Genomic DNA, 14,126 nt, shown 5'->3' with positions numbered 1-14,126 from the left:
GAAGCCCCCCTGACGCCACCCGGGAACAATGGGCGTGTTGGCCGAGAACCCTTCCGAGGCTGCCTGAGCCCGCTGCTGGGCGCTCCCCCAGCCGCCAAAGTCGCCGGGTCGACGCCCTTGGACGCCTCGGGCGCCTTTGGCAGGCGCAGCGGGCTCAGGGGCGCCCCCAGGCGCTAGAGCCCCCAGACGTCGGAGCCGGAGAAGTTGGAGGACGAAGCAATGGCTGGCGAGACGGCTGCTGGCGCCGGCGACGGCTGAGAGGGCTTGGGCTGGGCGGAGAGGTTGAAAACAGAAGTGCTGTTGACAGGAGGAGAAGTCGCCTTGGGTGGCGGGGTCGAGCTCGACACGGGGGAGGATAAGTCGAAAAGGTCGCCCATGGAAGAGGTGGATTGAGCGGGCTTGGATTGAGCAGGGTTGGCGGCAGGCGGTGCGGGCGAGCTCGACCACCCGAAGCCGCCGAAGCCGCTGTTAGAAGACTGCTGCTGGTGGGAGGAGGCTGCCGGCACGGAGGGCTTGGAATCGAAGAAGCTGCCACCACCCAGCCCACCGAAAGCGTTCGAGGAAGCCTGGTTTGCGGGTTTGCTGGCCTGGGGAGCGCCAAAACTGGCGAAGGGGTCTGCCGCGGCGGGCTTAGAGCTGGTGGTGTTGGAGAAGCCGAGGTTACCAAAGGCGTCGTTGATGCCTCCCAGCGAAGACTGTTGCTGTTGCTGCTGCTGCTGCCCGAATCCTTGTTGCTGGAACGTCGGCGAGGCCATGCCGCCGAAAGATCCCTGCTGGGCATGTCCGCCCTGCTGCTGCTGCTGCTGCTGAGCTGGTGGGCGCGGTGCTGTGGCGTAGAGAGAGAGAATCGATTGCTTCAGGTCCGGGCGCGAGTTGGCAGCCGCGGCGCCACCAGTACCGGTAGTGCTGGCCGGGCGGGGAGGTGCTGCAGGTTCGCCGAAGAAGTCCAAACCAAGCAGCGAATCCTTAGTACTCGTCGTCTTAGGGGGGGCCGGCTGCGCCTTGGGTGGTACGTTGCCGGTGCCAGGTCCGGCAGAGCTGGCCCTCTGTGGCAGATCGTCACCGCCGATCAAGTCGGCCTGCGGGGCAGGGATGCTCCTCGGAGCTGCCGACTTCCCGACAGACGCCTTGCGAACCGACTCCCTCCTCTCAACGACCTGCTTCTCCTTGACAATGCTCAGGGGAACGTCGTCGTCACCGTCAACATCGAGAGTCGCGGGATCGGGTATGCCACCGTCCATGACCCATCGCTTAAGTTCGTATTTGGTACGGATAAAGTTTTCGATCTTGGCTTCGGAGGGTACGTGGCCTGGGGCAAGCTTGGCCTCCCAGTATTTCTGCGCGCGCGCGTTGCCCCAGCTCAGAATGCTCTGCAGTTGCTCATCGGTCCAGGAATCGAGGTCAACGGACTTGACACGGCTGATGTGGGTGCCCATGCCTCTGTGGATGCCGGAGCATCGAATGCAAACGAAGACGCCAAGGTTCCAACTGGCCCATCGAGGGTCTGCGAGAGCAACCAGTCAGTCATTCGTCGGTCGCATGAAGCAACGCGGTACTCACGCTTGTTCCTCTTGCAATCAGCGCATATCTTGTTGCATTCCAATTTCAGCAGACTCTTAATCGTCTGCGTATTCTTCGCGGCGCGCTCAGCAGCCGGGTTGGGAGGTCGTCGAGACATGGCGGGCGGTGTTGAGATGTTATCAGCGGGGTAGAGAGGATCGCTTGCTGTTCGCGCTCGTGCTCGGTCTGGCCCAAATGGAGGACAATGAAGGAGGTGACCCTGTCGTGAAGGAGGGGGGTGGAAAGGAAAGAGCGGGAGGAGATGTGGCCGCGAGGTGGATTGTGTGATGTGCCTGAAAATGGATCTTCCTCTGGCTGGGCACTGATCCGATACCGACCAGGACGTTGCGGGATAGGGGGGGGGGGGGGGGGAACAAGGGACAAGGGGCCAGAATTAAGAATGATGCTGCCCCACGACGTCTGGTCTGGCTAAGTGCTAGGCGTTTCTGCCTGAGGTGGCGAAATTGGCCGAGGAGTACCTATATTCTAGTGCTGGAGGGGGCCTGGAGGACTGTGGGGTGGCGCCCAGGTGCTCGCGGCTGGTATGAGCTGTGTGTATGTGATGGCCTCGAGGGGTCATGTACGAGGCTGTTAAGAGCAGGGCATGGATATGAAGCTCATTGAAGGAAGCATATCTGATAATTTGTCATTGTTCAGTTTGCGCAGTTCGACGACGTCCAGAACAGGCAAAAATGATCACAACCATGGCCTGCAAGGCAGACGTCTCACGGCCGCTGCGTGTGGCAGCGCATGTGGCTGGCGCCTCGGCTGGCACTGCGACTCCATCACTTTGTCGATGACGAGTTGCAGCTTCCCCGTCAGACCCGCTATGATTTGTCACACTCGCCCCTCGAAACAGACGTCAATACTGTCAATTGGTGAGCGATCGACAACTTGTCTATGGTCTTTTTCTTTCCTTTCACTTCATGAACATACAATCTGCCCTGCCTCAAGATAAATATTGCAGCTGAAAAGGCTTTCTATAAAACAAACGCTCCAGACCACCCCTCATGCGATTCTCTCCCCTCTTCTCGACCCTCATCTTCACAGTTTCCAGCTTCACCCGCGTTCGGGCCTCGTCACGCCTCACATCCACACTCCGCGTTCGCAACACACCTCTCCGCGCTTCCATGCCCATCCCTTTCATCAGCTCGTTCTTCAGCTCCTCGTCCCCGTCCGAAAAGATGTCTTACCCCGATCAGCGGACCAGCGACGAGTGGCGCGCCGTCCTCAACAAGGGTAAGTAATCTCTCTCTCATCCTCCCTTACGGTACCTTAGTCAGTCAGTCGACGAATATGCCATCTCCATGCTGACACAACCCAGAGCAATTCCGCATCCTCCGCGAGAAGGGCACCGAGGCCCCCGGCTCCGGCGAGTTTGACAAGCACTACCCCTCCGAGGGCGTCTACGCATGCGCCGGCTGCTCTGCACCCCTCTACAAGGCCAACCACAAGTTCAAGTCGGGCTGTGGCTGGCCTGCCTACTTTGACAGCCTCCCCGGCGCCGTCACCCGCCACGAGGACCGCGCATTCGGCATGGCGCGCACTGAGATTGTCTGCTCCAACTGCGGGGGCCACCTCGGCCACGTCTTCAAGGGGGAAGGGTTCCCTACGCCGACTGACGAGCGACACTGCGTCAACAGCGTCAGCCTGACCTTCTCGCCCGAAGACAAGGCACAGGCGGACGGTGCTGCGAGAGAAAGCAAGGCTTGAGATGGTTCATTTCGTCGGCGTGTTTCATTTTTCGGCGGGAGATGTAGGTGTTTGAGAGGCTGAGGAGTGGAGTCTGGCGTGGGCTTGTTGCCGACCTTGTTGTCCTGGATGGCTGAGATGCGGTGTTCATCATGGGGCCGAATAGTCGGGTTTGAGTTATGCTTGATACCTTGCAAAGTGTGTCTGCATCTGGACATTGCTCTCGTTGACTGAACCTTCCTCCTCCTGTGATCCACTGCACCGTACCCATTCGGAAAACCGCTGCCAGCCATACTAGCTCTGACACCTTGGTGGCCGTCAAGAGCAGCCCCGTTTCAGAGGAAACAGTCACCTCAGTGCAGCGGAAGGCGTGACCGACTCTTAGGGTTTTCCTATGCAGCTCCTTGGTCGAGAGCCATCTGCGAAGGCACTGCCCTCGTCAACAAAACCCGAACAGAGCGTCCCGTTCCCCACGTCTGGTCGTCTCTCTCGTCTTCATACGTACAACTCCCAGTCTTCTCTGATTTTCATCCTTTCTGGCTTTGAATTTCTTTGACTCCTCAACTTAAGTTGAGTTCCATTGAATACGTCTTTTCCTCGGTGTACGACATATAGCAGCCATCCCTCATTGCATCGTTCAGCATGGAAAAGCACGACGATCATGAGCCGTCCAGCGATTCGGGCTCGTCAACTGCAAGCATCGCCAGCGACGAATCCGCGTCCATCAGGCCGCCCCTCCCCTATATACCCTCTCAGAGTTCCGCCGACACTGCGAAGCTCAAGCATTTCCGCGGATATGTCATGGGCTCGGTCGAACCTTCGGACCATGAACCCCCGAGCACAAAGGTCGATGTCGACCCGTCGCGGTGCGCTTCGCATGCAAGCGGCACGGATATTCTCGGTCTCAGCACTCCCCCCGCCGTCGTCGCCAGGATTGCCTCCGACAAGCGCAAGGCCGTCGCCCTCTCGACCTGTACTTTGCCTTCATTCTCGTCCGCCCAGCCCACCGAGGTCGTTGACACAAATGTCAGCCGGCCTCGCAAACGATTACGTCTCCTCGTTTCCAAATGCGGATCCGACTCTGCCAGCGCCCAGCCCGAGCAGAAGACTACAACTACCAGCCGCCGGGCCGCCAGCTCGGCCATCTCGGCTTGGCTTAGAGATCAGCCCGATAGTCCCGGGGACTATACCAGCGCCGATTTGCCTCCAACAAAAGGCGAGGTCTTCGAGCCCGTCCGTGAAGAGCTTGACATTTCCAAGCTGGCTCCCAAGTTGCCACAAGCCGCTATCATGGCCAGTGTGCAAGCCATCCGCAATGTCGAGGATCTGCTGAAGATTGGTTTCCTAGCCGGATCGAAGTATCCAATGCATAAGCGCAGAGGCAGGAAGTGAGTTGTTTGGTATTTTCATGCAGGAGAACCTGATAAGCGGAATTTGCCTACCAAGATTTGTACCTGGAAAGCGAATTGGCCTACGGATAAGGTTGTACCTTGGTGTCAGCTGGATACTCAATGGTCAGGTTCATGAAAGCGTGAGGAGCAATGGAGTTTTGCTTGGAACGGCCTACTTCAGAGTCGCCGAGCTGTTGGGGCATCGATTAAAATGAGCAGTTTATCAATGGTATCTCTCAGTCTTCAACCTTTTTTCTTGCCACATGGTTCCTCAATGAGCCCTAAGACACTTGATTCAGTATGCCAGCCCCGGCAAATCGACTGTGCGTGTCTTGATGTAGTCAATCGTCATCTGGTCAAAGGGCAAACGAAGCAGTAGCGAACCATGGCTATCAATAGCTTCCTGTGCCAGACTCTCCACATTCCGCAGCATCTGCGTTATCGATTTCTCTGCGTCAATTTTCTCCCCTCTCTCAAGCCGGTCAAGGTCATCGTCGACATGGTCGTGCATGACGTGTCGGGCCTGGTCAATCAGTAGCAACCCTGCAGCAAGGACACCGCCATCCTGGCTTGCGGCTTCATGCAGTGTTTGTGCCTGCGCATTTGTGTACAAAGGTTTCGTCTTTGCGCGGGTGTTCGATGCTCGGGGTTCCCTCATGTCATTTTCTCCTATCTCCTCCGAACAGGGCACTAATGTTTGCACCCCAGCTTGGACCATTCGTGGGCAGGCCCTACAAGCGATACAAATGTCTTCCAATCTGTATTCTGCTGTCTGGATGCCTTTTTGAACTGAAGATTGCGTTTCAAGACGGGCATCGAGTTGTTTACCTGACAATATGGTCTGCTGGTCCTGGTCATGCACACGGCGGATATTGCAGCAGCTACCTGCGTCTTGGACAACGACGTGAGTCTGAGTACTGGATTCCAACATCGGCTCGCTGATGGGGCAAGCCTGGGCCTTATCAACATATAAAGATACCTCTCTGGTATCTGAATCTTTGTCCACATGTCTGTGTTGACCGTTGGCATTTGAAGTAGATTGGGAACTAGTGGTGGGCGCGTGATTACGATTTTCTGGCACCAGGCTCGCCTGCGTGCTGGTATCGTGGTAACGCACCACAATCACCCTAGGTTCTGAACCAGTCTTCCGAAATGTATCCAGCAAAGGTTTTTCCGTTGACACGAGCTTTTGTTGCTTGCTGGGTCTCGGTTGTGCGGACGGAGCCTTTCTCTTGCTCACAGCAAATGTGGTTGTTGCGCCAGGTGACCCATCCCCGCTCCGAGACGGAGATGACCTGCTTGAAACCATACTTCGTCTCGTCCTCGAGTTCTTTGGGAGACTAACTTTGCTTTTAGGTTCCTCGTTGGAATCCTTCCGAGGTGCGTTTCTCAAGCTTGCTGTACGGCTTGTTTGAATTGAAGGGCTTGTTCGATTGTCACTCCGTCTGAGCGGTGTCGCCTGTTTAGCTGACTTCTTGAGGCCCGCTGCGGCTCGCCTCGGTCTGGAGGTTGAGGGTGTGTCCTTTGTGTTCGTTCTCTCGAGGTTGGAGATGTCCACTTCGTCGTTGAAGAAGTCTCTCATGGAACACTGCTGTAGCTGGCTCGTGTCAGAGTCTGGAGGTTTCGTTGTCAGCGTTGGCATGAGAGCGGGAGTTGTCATGGTCTTTTTCTTTTTATCAGCACCCTCAATCCCTAATGGTCTGTCTGTCGGTGTGGTCGCAGTACGCTTAAATGGAAGTTCACGAGGGGGAGGTAGCATTGATCCAAAGTCACTGGCTGAGCTTGGCTGATGCGTTTTCCATGCTGCCGACGTTGCAGACGGAACGCTCTGCAATGAAAGATTGTTTTCTTTGTTCGGGTGATCGCGCGGTTCTTTTTCGAATGTGGATGTCCTTTCACAGGACCAAGAAGGACTCGGACCTCTCAAGCTCGTCGAGGTTTGAGAATCGAGCTGCGAACTCGGTGTCGGAAGGAATCTGGAGGTTTCACAGTTGTCGACCTGGTCAAAGTGTGGACTTGTCTTCAAATCATATGGCATTTGATGGCCTGTTATGAGATTGGAGACAGTGTCTGGTGCCTGGAAAGAGCCTGCATAATGTGGTCTGGTAGAAAGATCACTTAGAGGGTGTGTGTCGTGGCGGTGAAGTGACGAATTGACAATCTGGGGTCTGTAAACAGGTGACAACGAGTGATTGGCACGCATATCTTCAATCGCGGTGCGCTTGTCTCCAAACCGTGTTGGCGCTGGCGAGAAGACTCGTGTCAGGGGCGAGGGTCTAGGCGAAGCACGTTCACCTAGGACATGAATAGGCGACGAGGCGTCCCTCGTCACGGAAGCTCTTAGTCCGAGGCACTGGAAAATGTGCATCGCTTGCGCATAATCGCTTCTTACAGCAAACTCGGCTCTGATTTCGTGAATCTGTCCCTATCTTTTGTCTTAGCTATCAGCATTCAGATTACGACGTTGCCTACGTACTTGAGATGGCTCATATCGAAGGCGAAATGTCTTCTCCAGCTCCCGCTGACGAAGTTCGTATGGTATAGGATGGCCACTCGTTTGGACAAGCTCTCCTAGATAAAGTCGTTCCTTTGACCGTTAGTACACGCCGCGAAGCGAGGCAGGCCAGGTTGGATTACCAGTTGACGGGTACCTGACTGTATGAGTAAGATAACGTTTGGGGCCATATCCCGGAGACTATGCGACGGAACAGCCGAGCCCACGAGTTGCTTCTCGTGTCTCAGTATCAAGGAAACATTGAAGGTGTGTGTGCTGCGATGTTGCTCTTGCGACATTGACTGAACCGTGCCGACAGAAGCACGGCTGAGGGGAAACACATGCAGCTGGGAATCGCCACCAGCGGATTGAGGAAACATATTGTATCGATGTATGGTGAGAAAATCCTCACAGGATTCCGATTTGGCGGTGAGAGTATAGACTGGATGACATTGCTCTGGATGGCTTGGTCGTTGACGATGAAGACGGTCCAGGCATTGGGGGCAGGAATATAGGGTGTCGGTGATTCCTTCCCCAGGCAGATATCCTACCTAGGTAGGTACCTTAGGGTGAACTCGTCTACATGAATGCACTCTTTGCCGTCGTTCTGGGCATAGACCTTCCAACTCGGGAGATATGGATCCTATCTCGACATCAAGACAACCATCTCCACCGCGATTGTTATGATGGAATCATCTGATTAGGCCTGCTCCAAACAGACGAGGCCCGTATATCTAGATGGTACAGAGTGTTTCAGCTCACTGTATAGGTGCCCATGTGGGAACAAGACAGGCGGATCTCTGCGATGGCAGGCACAATCGAGCCTGGTTGCCTGGAGTCCAAGCTGGTAGTTGAGACGGCTAAACTTCGGCTGTTGCACAGACGCCTCAGCACGTACCACGTACCCAGGTACCTCGAGGCACGGTCTTCGGCTTCGTCTGCTGGTTGACATGGAACGCGACCAATTTTCGACAAGGCGCGGCGACCGCGACTAACCAACCAGTGCTCCGTCGCATTGCAACTGCCATCTGCAGCCACCATCAAGCAGAGCACTAGCATCACGGTTCTGCAATCCTTTGCAGCACACCATCAGCAAACCAGCAAACGGACAGTCATAATTGGGTCACTGGTGTTTGTCAATTGCGCACACCTCGCTCCCTTTCTGTTCTCTCATCGTCCGGTGCTTGCCTGCCCGCGACAAAACGTAAGTCCCCCCCCTCCCCCCCACCGCACCTGGTTTATTGCTCCTGTCGCTTTTGGGAAGTCATCTGCTGATTTCCCCCCTTTCAATAGATTCGTTCGTCTGTGTCCTCGAACGAGCCTGTTGACGTAGCGACATGGCGCCCGAAACGAAATATCCCCCTCACGAGATTGACCGCACTCCCGAGTACGAGGAGTTTATGACCAAACTGCGCGCCTATCATCAGCAACGAGGTACCACGCTTGACCCAGAACCCAAGTGCTCAACAGTAAATCTCGATCTCTACAAGCTCTTCAACCTGATTGTGGAGGAAGGCGGCTACGACGAAGTCAGCGACAGGAAACTTGCCTGGCGCGAGATGGTCGAGAAGCTCGGCATCCCTATGACCAGCATCGCATCCACCGCCTATCAACTCAAAGACCGCTACCTGAAGAACCTGGCCGCATACGAGATTAGCACCATCCACGGAAAAGAGCCCCCGCCAAAAGACATCCTCGAGGACGGCACGGCCAAAGGTGGATCGCTTCTGACCCGAACGCGAGAAAACTATCGCAAGCAGGACTTCGCTGGTGACTCGGCTGCTTCGGGAGACGACGGCACACCGTCGCGCGATCGCCCTTCTGGCCCAGAGACCACGCCTGTCGGCTCCAGCCTACGCGCCTCGCGCGGATTGAGAGAGGCCCCTCCGCAGAGAGTCATCTTCCAGCCCGACACGGGCCCGACTCGCACCCGCAACGCCTCGGGAGCACAGACTGGACAGACCAGTCAACCGACGTCCCAGCATCACTCCAACTCCCAGAGCTCGGGTCAATCCAATACACCAGGGCACTTCCCATCGGCGCATCCCACTTCTGTGCCCATGTCAGGCCAGCAGCGCATCCCTCGCGGGCCGAGTGGGGCCTTTAACCCCTCGAACTCGGAGAATGTGGCCTCTGCTGTTGATACGTACCAGCCCAAGTCGCTCCAAGCTCTCCCGCCTCTGGTTCTCAGACCCGTCGACACGCCAGGCAACAATCCTGCAGAGTTCGCTAGGCGCCGACAGCTGGCGCGGCAGAGGCTGCAACCCCCCGAGCTGCCCCATGGGACACCAGGACGTACGTGCTTTCTTCCCGTTGTGATGATTGCTCCGGATCGATGCTGACTGTGGATAGTGCGCAAGGACGGTGCTGGTATTTACCACCGATGCCTCATGGGTCTGCGATCGAAGATCTTGGCTGAGCAGGAATATGCCGTGCATCACTTTGTTAAGATCTCATATGAAAGAGGTGATAAGTTCAAGTTTGAGCAGTTCGCAGGCCTGGCAGATGCGCTCGTCGAAAAGGCGCTTGATGTCGGCAACCTTTTCTATGATATCAAGTGGGAGATCTCGTGGGTTCCGGTCCCCAACAACGCTGGGCCCGGCGTCCTCGATGGCGAGAACGGGACGCCCGATATCCTCGACCGCATCAGCAAACTCACCCCCAAACCCGTCTCAGATCTCATCCAGCCTGCCGACTTTTCAGACGCCCTTCGGTGCATCTCTGAGGCCGTCCTCACGATTCGCAACATGGTCACGCTCCAGGACAATGCTCACTTCGTGTCCGACCTGCAGCCGCTGAAAGACCTGATCTGCATCATCTTGAGGCTTCCCACACATAACAGCATCGTTGAGCTGAAGCACATGGCGCTCGAGATCACAGAGTGTCTCACGCCTTACATGTCTCTCGGATCGGATGATCCCCTCTACCAGGTGCTCCTAGAGCAGCTCAAGTCAACAGACCGCGGTATGATTCTCGGCGGACTTCGCGCCCTCGGCCGCATCTCGATGAAGCTGGCCAACACCAACAAGCTCAGCAATGTGCCCGCCGAGACGCTAGAGAACATTACGCGCTGGCTGCAGCTCAACGACGACGACTTGATGGACGCGTGCCTGGACTTCCTGTACCAGTACACGGCCGTTGCCGCCAACATTGATGACCTGCTACGGTTCGTCAGTGCCGAAAGCCTGGTCATCCACCTCGTCCGCCTTCTCTCGCATGGCGCCAAGAAGGTTACGCGCGAAGTTGTCATTGTGCCCGAACTCAAGACGCCGCCCAACGACTACGCCGCACCCATGCCGACAGACCTTCTGCAGGAGCTCTTGGCCATTGGCGAGCCCGAACGCTGCCAGGCGTGGGTCAAGTGCTTCTTCGAGGAGGATAAGGACTCGTTCGTCACGCAGATCATGGCCTGGCAGGCCTACCAAGCAGCATTTGTATCGGCTCTTAAGACGTCCGGACAGACGCTCATCACGCCCGCAGATTTCATCCGCAATGCCACCATTGTCTACAAGGAGTCGCGCGCCGAGGTGCTCCGCGTGTCCAACGCCGGCGAGACGCAGCAAAAGTTCATCATCCAGGGCCTGCGCGCCCGCGAGAACCCCGTCGGCCTCGACGGCAAGGAGTTTCAAGCGCTGCATCTGGGACGCCGCCAAGCAGGGCGTCAAGTGCGGACAGCACTTTGCCAGCCCTCAGCAGATGGGCGTCCATATTCTGACCCACCACCTCGGTATCGCCAAGAACGCCGCCGGCTCCTTTGACAATGTCGAGCTGGAGTGCCGCTGCCAGTGGGGCGAATGCAAAAAGTTCCCCGAGCCCACCACCATGAAGCTCTTCCAGATCGCGCACCACATCTCCGTCCACGCAAGCATCGCCTTCCCGCGCAAGACGGCAGCTGACGGTGACGCCGCCCAGGCGCCGACACGCGACTGGCTCAAGCCCGCCGTGACCAAGTCGGTCGACTACGAGGAGACTGCCATGGTGCGCGATGAGCGCAACCCCAACGCGCCGCTCCAAGCCGCCGGCATCCCGTTGAGTGCGGCTCTCATCCTGAGGAACATTGCCCGGAACGTTCCTAAGACGCAGTCCGAGGCTGAGCTGCTGCGGCACTACGAGGGCGGTTGGAACGAGCGGCTCTTCCGCTGCGTGCGCCCGCGGCTGTTTGAGCTCATGGGGCTGAACAAGGGCCTGGTATGATTCCCCCTTCCCCTTTGCCGCATGCTATCTATCTCGTACTAACACGTCTCTGCGCAGGCCGAGTACATTGCCTCCATCATTGAGCTCGTGGAGCCAGAGACTGATAACTAGCGAGACTTGTCTCGACTTCGCCTTCATAATGATGAGTGAGTGATCATGAGAAGGGTTTGCATTTTTTTTATTCTGTTTTCGTGTACAGTACGTAGTCAGTTGGTGACCCGTTTTGAGGTTGGGGCAATACCCAGGGCGTTCCGGATTCACGAGTTTTGAACCTCTTTCGGGACAATAGGGAGTGGGAAGGCGGGGAGAAAGGGCGCTGGGTGGGCATGGCGATAGACAGAGGCCTTTGTCTCGTGCTGCGCAGAACGATTCCGGCTGTGAGGCGAAAGTCTCGAGGGCCTGTCTGGGATAGATACAATGAAAAAAGCGATAATCTGAGCCAATGAATAGCACACATGTCAGAGCATGGGCGAATCCTGCCGTGTCGTAAAACAGAAGCAGTACTTTTCAGGCATGTTGCTTTCGCACATGAAAACCAAACCTTGGGAGATGTGACGTTTGAAAAAGAATATGAGCAGAAGCAGAAAAAGAAGGAATCGAGGCACAGAAAAGCATCGCACGACTTGAACTAGTCTCAGTCTGTCCGGCCGGGATAGGGAAGGAAAGGGAAAGGGAGGGGGGCACAGATCCGAATGACAAAACACATCCTTCACGACGAGACCACACACACCCATAACCCCTGTCATCCTCCCGTCCCGCGAATGCGGTTCCCGCCCCCACGCAAAGGCACTGCACGAGCTACGAGCTGCACACCCAACATCGCAAAGTCTAGGAGAAGAGTAGGCAAGGAAAAGATGCCTAGATGTGGGTCACCGGGGAACATGTACCGCGACCGGGGCTCGGGCTCGAGGGGTTCAGGCCTTTAATGAGGTCTCCACGTACTGACATTGCAAAGGCTTGTGGGGAAGGCCATGGGGGACGGGGGGGATTGAGCCTCTTGAAATTGCAGCGACCTCAAGAGTCTGGGGACCATGAAAACGAGCATCCATGGTGTTTGGATTTCCCGACGGGGTTCGGAGAGCGAGACCATTCGTCACACTGAACAGGTAATGGGAGACGCAAATGGGCGAGTGAAAGGGGTCTCCTCGGGAGAAAGTTCTGCAGTACGTACCTCGCCATGAAGCGTGGTCCCAAAGTGAGGCGAGAATACATGTAAACGGTGCTGGCCGTTGGAGCACGCGTGGAAGACGTACCATGTCGAGAGCGGTCAAGGGCCTGCAACGGTGAGCACTTGCTGCGTGCCAGGGCGCTTGAAAGCGTGGCATCCCGCGTTCGCTTGACCGACATGACATGGCATGGGGGCGACGTGCATGCACCCGCCTAGACTGCATGCGGCCGTCACCAGCTAAGGCCCAGGCTCAGGACCGCGGCAACGCCAGCCTAGAACCAGCTGGTCCATGGACGGCGAGACTGATGTTAGGGGGGTCGAGAGCCGCCCGCCAAAGAAAGAATACTAAATCAGCTGAAGGCTGTGGTCCAGACAATGGGATACTGAGCTGCTGCCATGGAGATGTCGGCGGTTCAGCGCAGGGAACAGCCTGATCAGCCAAGATGAGAAACAGACCAGAGCAGCAGCTACGTTAGATCTCATCGTTTCGAGACAACCGAAGAAAATGAGACAACTGACATTGTCGGGTCCGGGGTCAAACCACCTCTGTCGAAAAGACAGTTCTGCTCGCTGGAATGCTAGGCCAGGATCTAGACGACATTGGGCGTGCGGGTTGGCGAGATTTGCCCGAGACGGGAGTCGTCCTTCCAAGATGGGGAAGTCTGAGCGTTGGGGATGTTATTACATGTAGCATGGCTGTTGAGTTTCGCGTAGACCGCTGGCTGATGCCGTGGGCAAATGCGAAGAAACGGCATGCCAGGGATTGGCCTGAACGCGAGTGCGGTTCCGTTTTCATGACAGAGAATTCGTTGTCGGTGTGGACGAACCTCATCTCATGGGGGAGGTCAAGTATCATCTGATAGATCTTTGATCTGTCATCACAATATTTCGTGCCGCAAAGAAGATCCCCGTGTCCGGGGCTGTTGCCGGAAACCCTACGCGTCGACGCAGAAATTGGCCTGGTGAAGCTAGGCAGGCCAGGGTAGGCGCCAACGTTAATTTTTACAATAATCTTGTCTCGAGCGGACCGCGTTGACCATGTGTCTAGTGTGGTATGAAGGCATATCAGAAGATGATAATAGAGGTGAGTGAACGGTGACCTCGGCGGCGGGGCGGGTGGCTCGGTGATTGCTCGCTCACCGCCCCCATTGCCCCCCTCCCCCCCTCTCGTGTTTCCATGATGAACTCCAGCATGATGTGCCAGTCGCGGGCCGCGTTGCACTCGCCTGGTGGTGCGTGCGCGTGCGGTCAACTGACCGCTGGTGCTGGGCCTTAAATAATGGGTTGACAGGGGGCCTGATGGGGCAAGTGATTTCGAGGTTGGCATCGACGGTGCATTGGTGTGTGTTGAGGTGTTGAGGTTCTGAAAGATGGGAGTTGGGGGGTTTGGAGTTGTCATTGCGTTTCGTTGTTGGCAAGGAGACGTGGGATGGCACCTGTTTCCCTGGTGTGTGACCCCCGCATCCCACACAGGCTGTTTCGTTCGAGTGGGAGTCGGCTCCGATCTCGCCAATTTCCACCCTCCCTTTGCCATGAGCCTCGTGGCCATCTGTGCTGGCAATTTCGGGAGTGGATTCAGGTCAGATCCTGATATACCATACGGAGATTCACGTCCTCGTACAGGCGA

The 14,126-nt window shown here is 56.5% G+C and overlaps 5 protein-coding genes across 5 annotated transcripts; 3 read left to right on the top strand and 2 right to left on the bottom strand.

Moving 5' to 3' along the window:
* Positions 1 to 173: 173 nt before the first annotated feature.
* Positions 174 to 1,678, bottom strand: VDAG_05531 (stromal membrane-associated protein; the record flags this gene model as incomplete). Its single annotated transcript, XM_009652426.1, has 2 exons — positions 174 to 1,504; positions 1,561 to 1,678. 2 exons carry the CDS (start codon positions 1,676 to 1,678, stop codon positions 174 to 176), a joined length of 1,449 nt encoding a protein of 482 aa, XP_009650721.1.
* A 734-nt stretch (positions 1,679 to 2,412) lies between these two features.
* Positions 2,413 to 3,477, top strand: VDAG_05530 (methionine-R-sulfoxide reductase B2). Its single transcript, XM_009652425.1, has 2 exons — positions 2,413 to 2,799; positions 2,885 to 3,477. The coding sequence occupies exons 1-2, from the start codon at positions 2,745 to 2,747 to the stop codon at positions 3,271 to 3,273; spliced, it is 444 nt and encodes a 147-aa protein (XP_009650720.1). The 5' UTR covers positions 2,413 to 2,744; the 3' UTR covers positions 3,274 to 3,477.
* Positions 3,478 to 3,894: 417 nt separating this feature from the next.
* On the top strand, positions 3,895 to 4,644 carry VDAG_05529 (uncharacterized protein; the record flags this gene model as incomplete). Its single annotated transcript, XM_009652424.1, has 1 exon — positions 3,895 to 4,644. One exon carries the CDS (start codon positions 3,895 to 3,897, stop codon positions 4,642 to 4,644), a length of 750 nt encoding a protein of 249 aa, XP_009650719.1.
* A 195-nt stretch (positions 4,645 to 4,839) lies between these two features.
* VDAG_05528 (uncharacterized protein) lies at positions 4,840 to 6,303 on the bottom strand (the record flags this gene model as incomplete). The annotated part of the gene is made up of 2 exons (XM_009652423.1): positions 4,840 to 5,787; positions 5,989 to 6,303. The coding sequence occupies 2 exons, from the start codon at positions 6,301 to 6,303 to the stop codon at positions 4,939 to 4,941; spliced, it is 1,164 nt and encodes a 387-aa protein (XP_009650718.1). The 3' UTR covers positions 4,840 to 4,938.
* Positions 6,304 to 8,474: 2,171 nt separating this feature from the next.
* Positions 8,475 to 11,442, top strand: VDAG_05527 (uncharacterized protein; the record flags this gene model as incomplete). The annotated part of the gene is made up of 4 exons (XM_009652422.1): positions 8,475 to 9,432; positions 9,490 to 10,759; positions 10,824 to 11,325; positions 11,389 to 11,442. 4 exons carry the CDS (start codon positions 8,475 to 8,477, stop codon positions 11,440 to 11,442), a joined length of 2,784 nt encoding a protein of 927 aa, XP_009650717.1.
* Positions 11,443 to 14,126: the final 2,684 nt, after the last annotated feature.

Source organism: Verticillium dahliae, genomic scaffold (genome assembly GCF_000150675.1).
Source record: "Verticillium dahliae VdLs.17 supercont1.10 genomic scaffold, whole genome shotgun sequence".
In the NCBI taxonomy this organism is placed as follows: domain Eukaryota; kingdom Fungi; phylum Ascomycota; class Sordariomycetes; order Glomerellales; family Plectosphaerellaceae; genus Verticillium; species Verticillium dahliae.
Note: the sequence above shows the minus strand (reverse complement) of the source record. Positions and strands in the feature narration are given on the sequence as shown.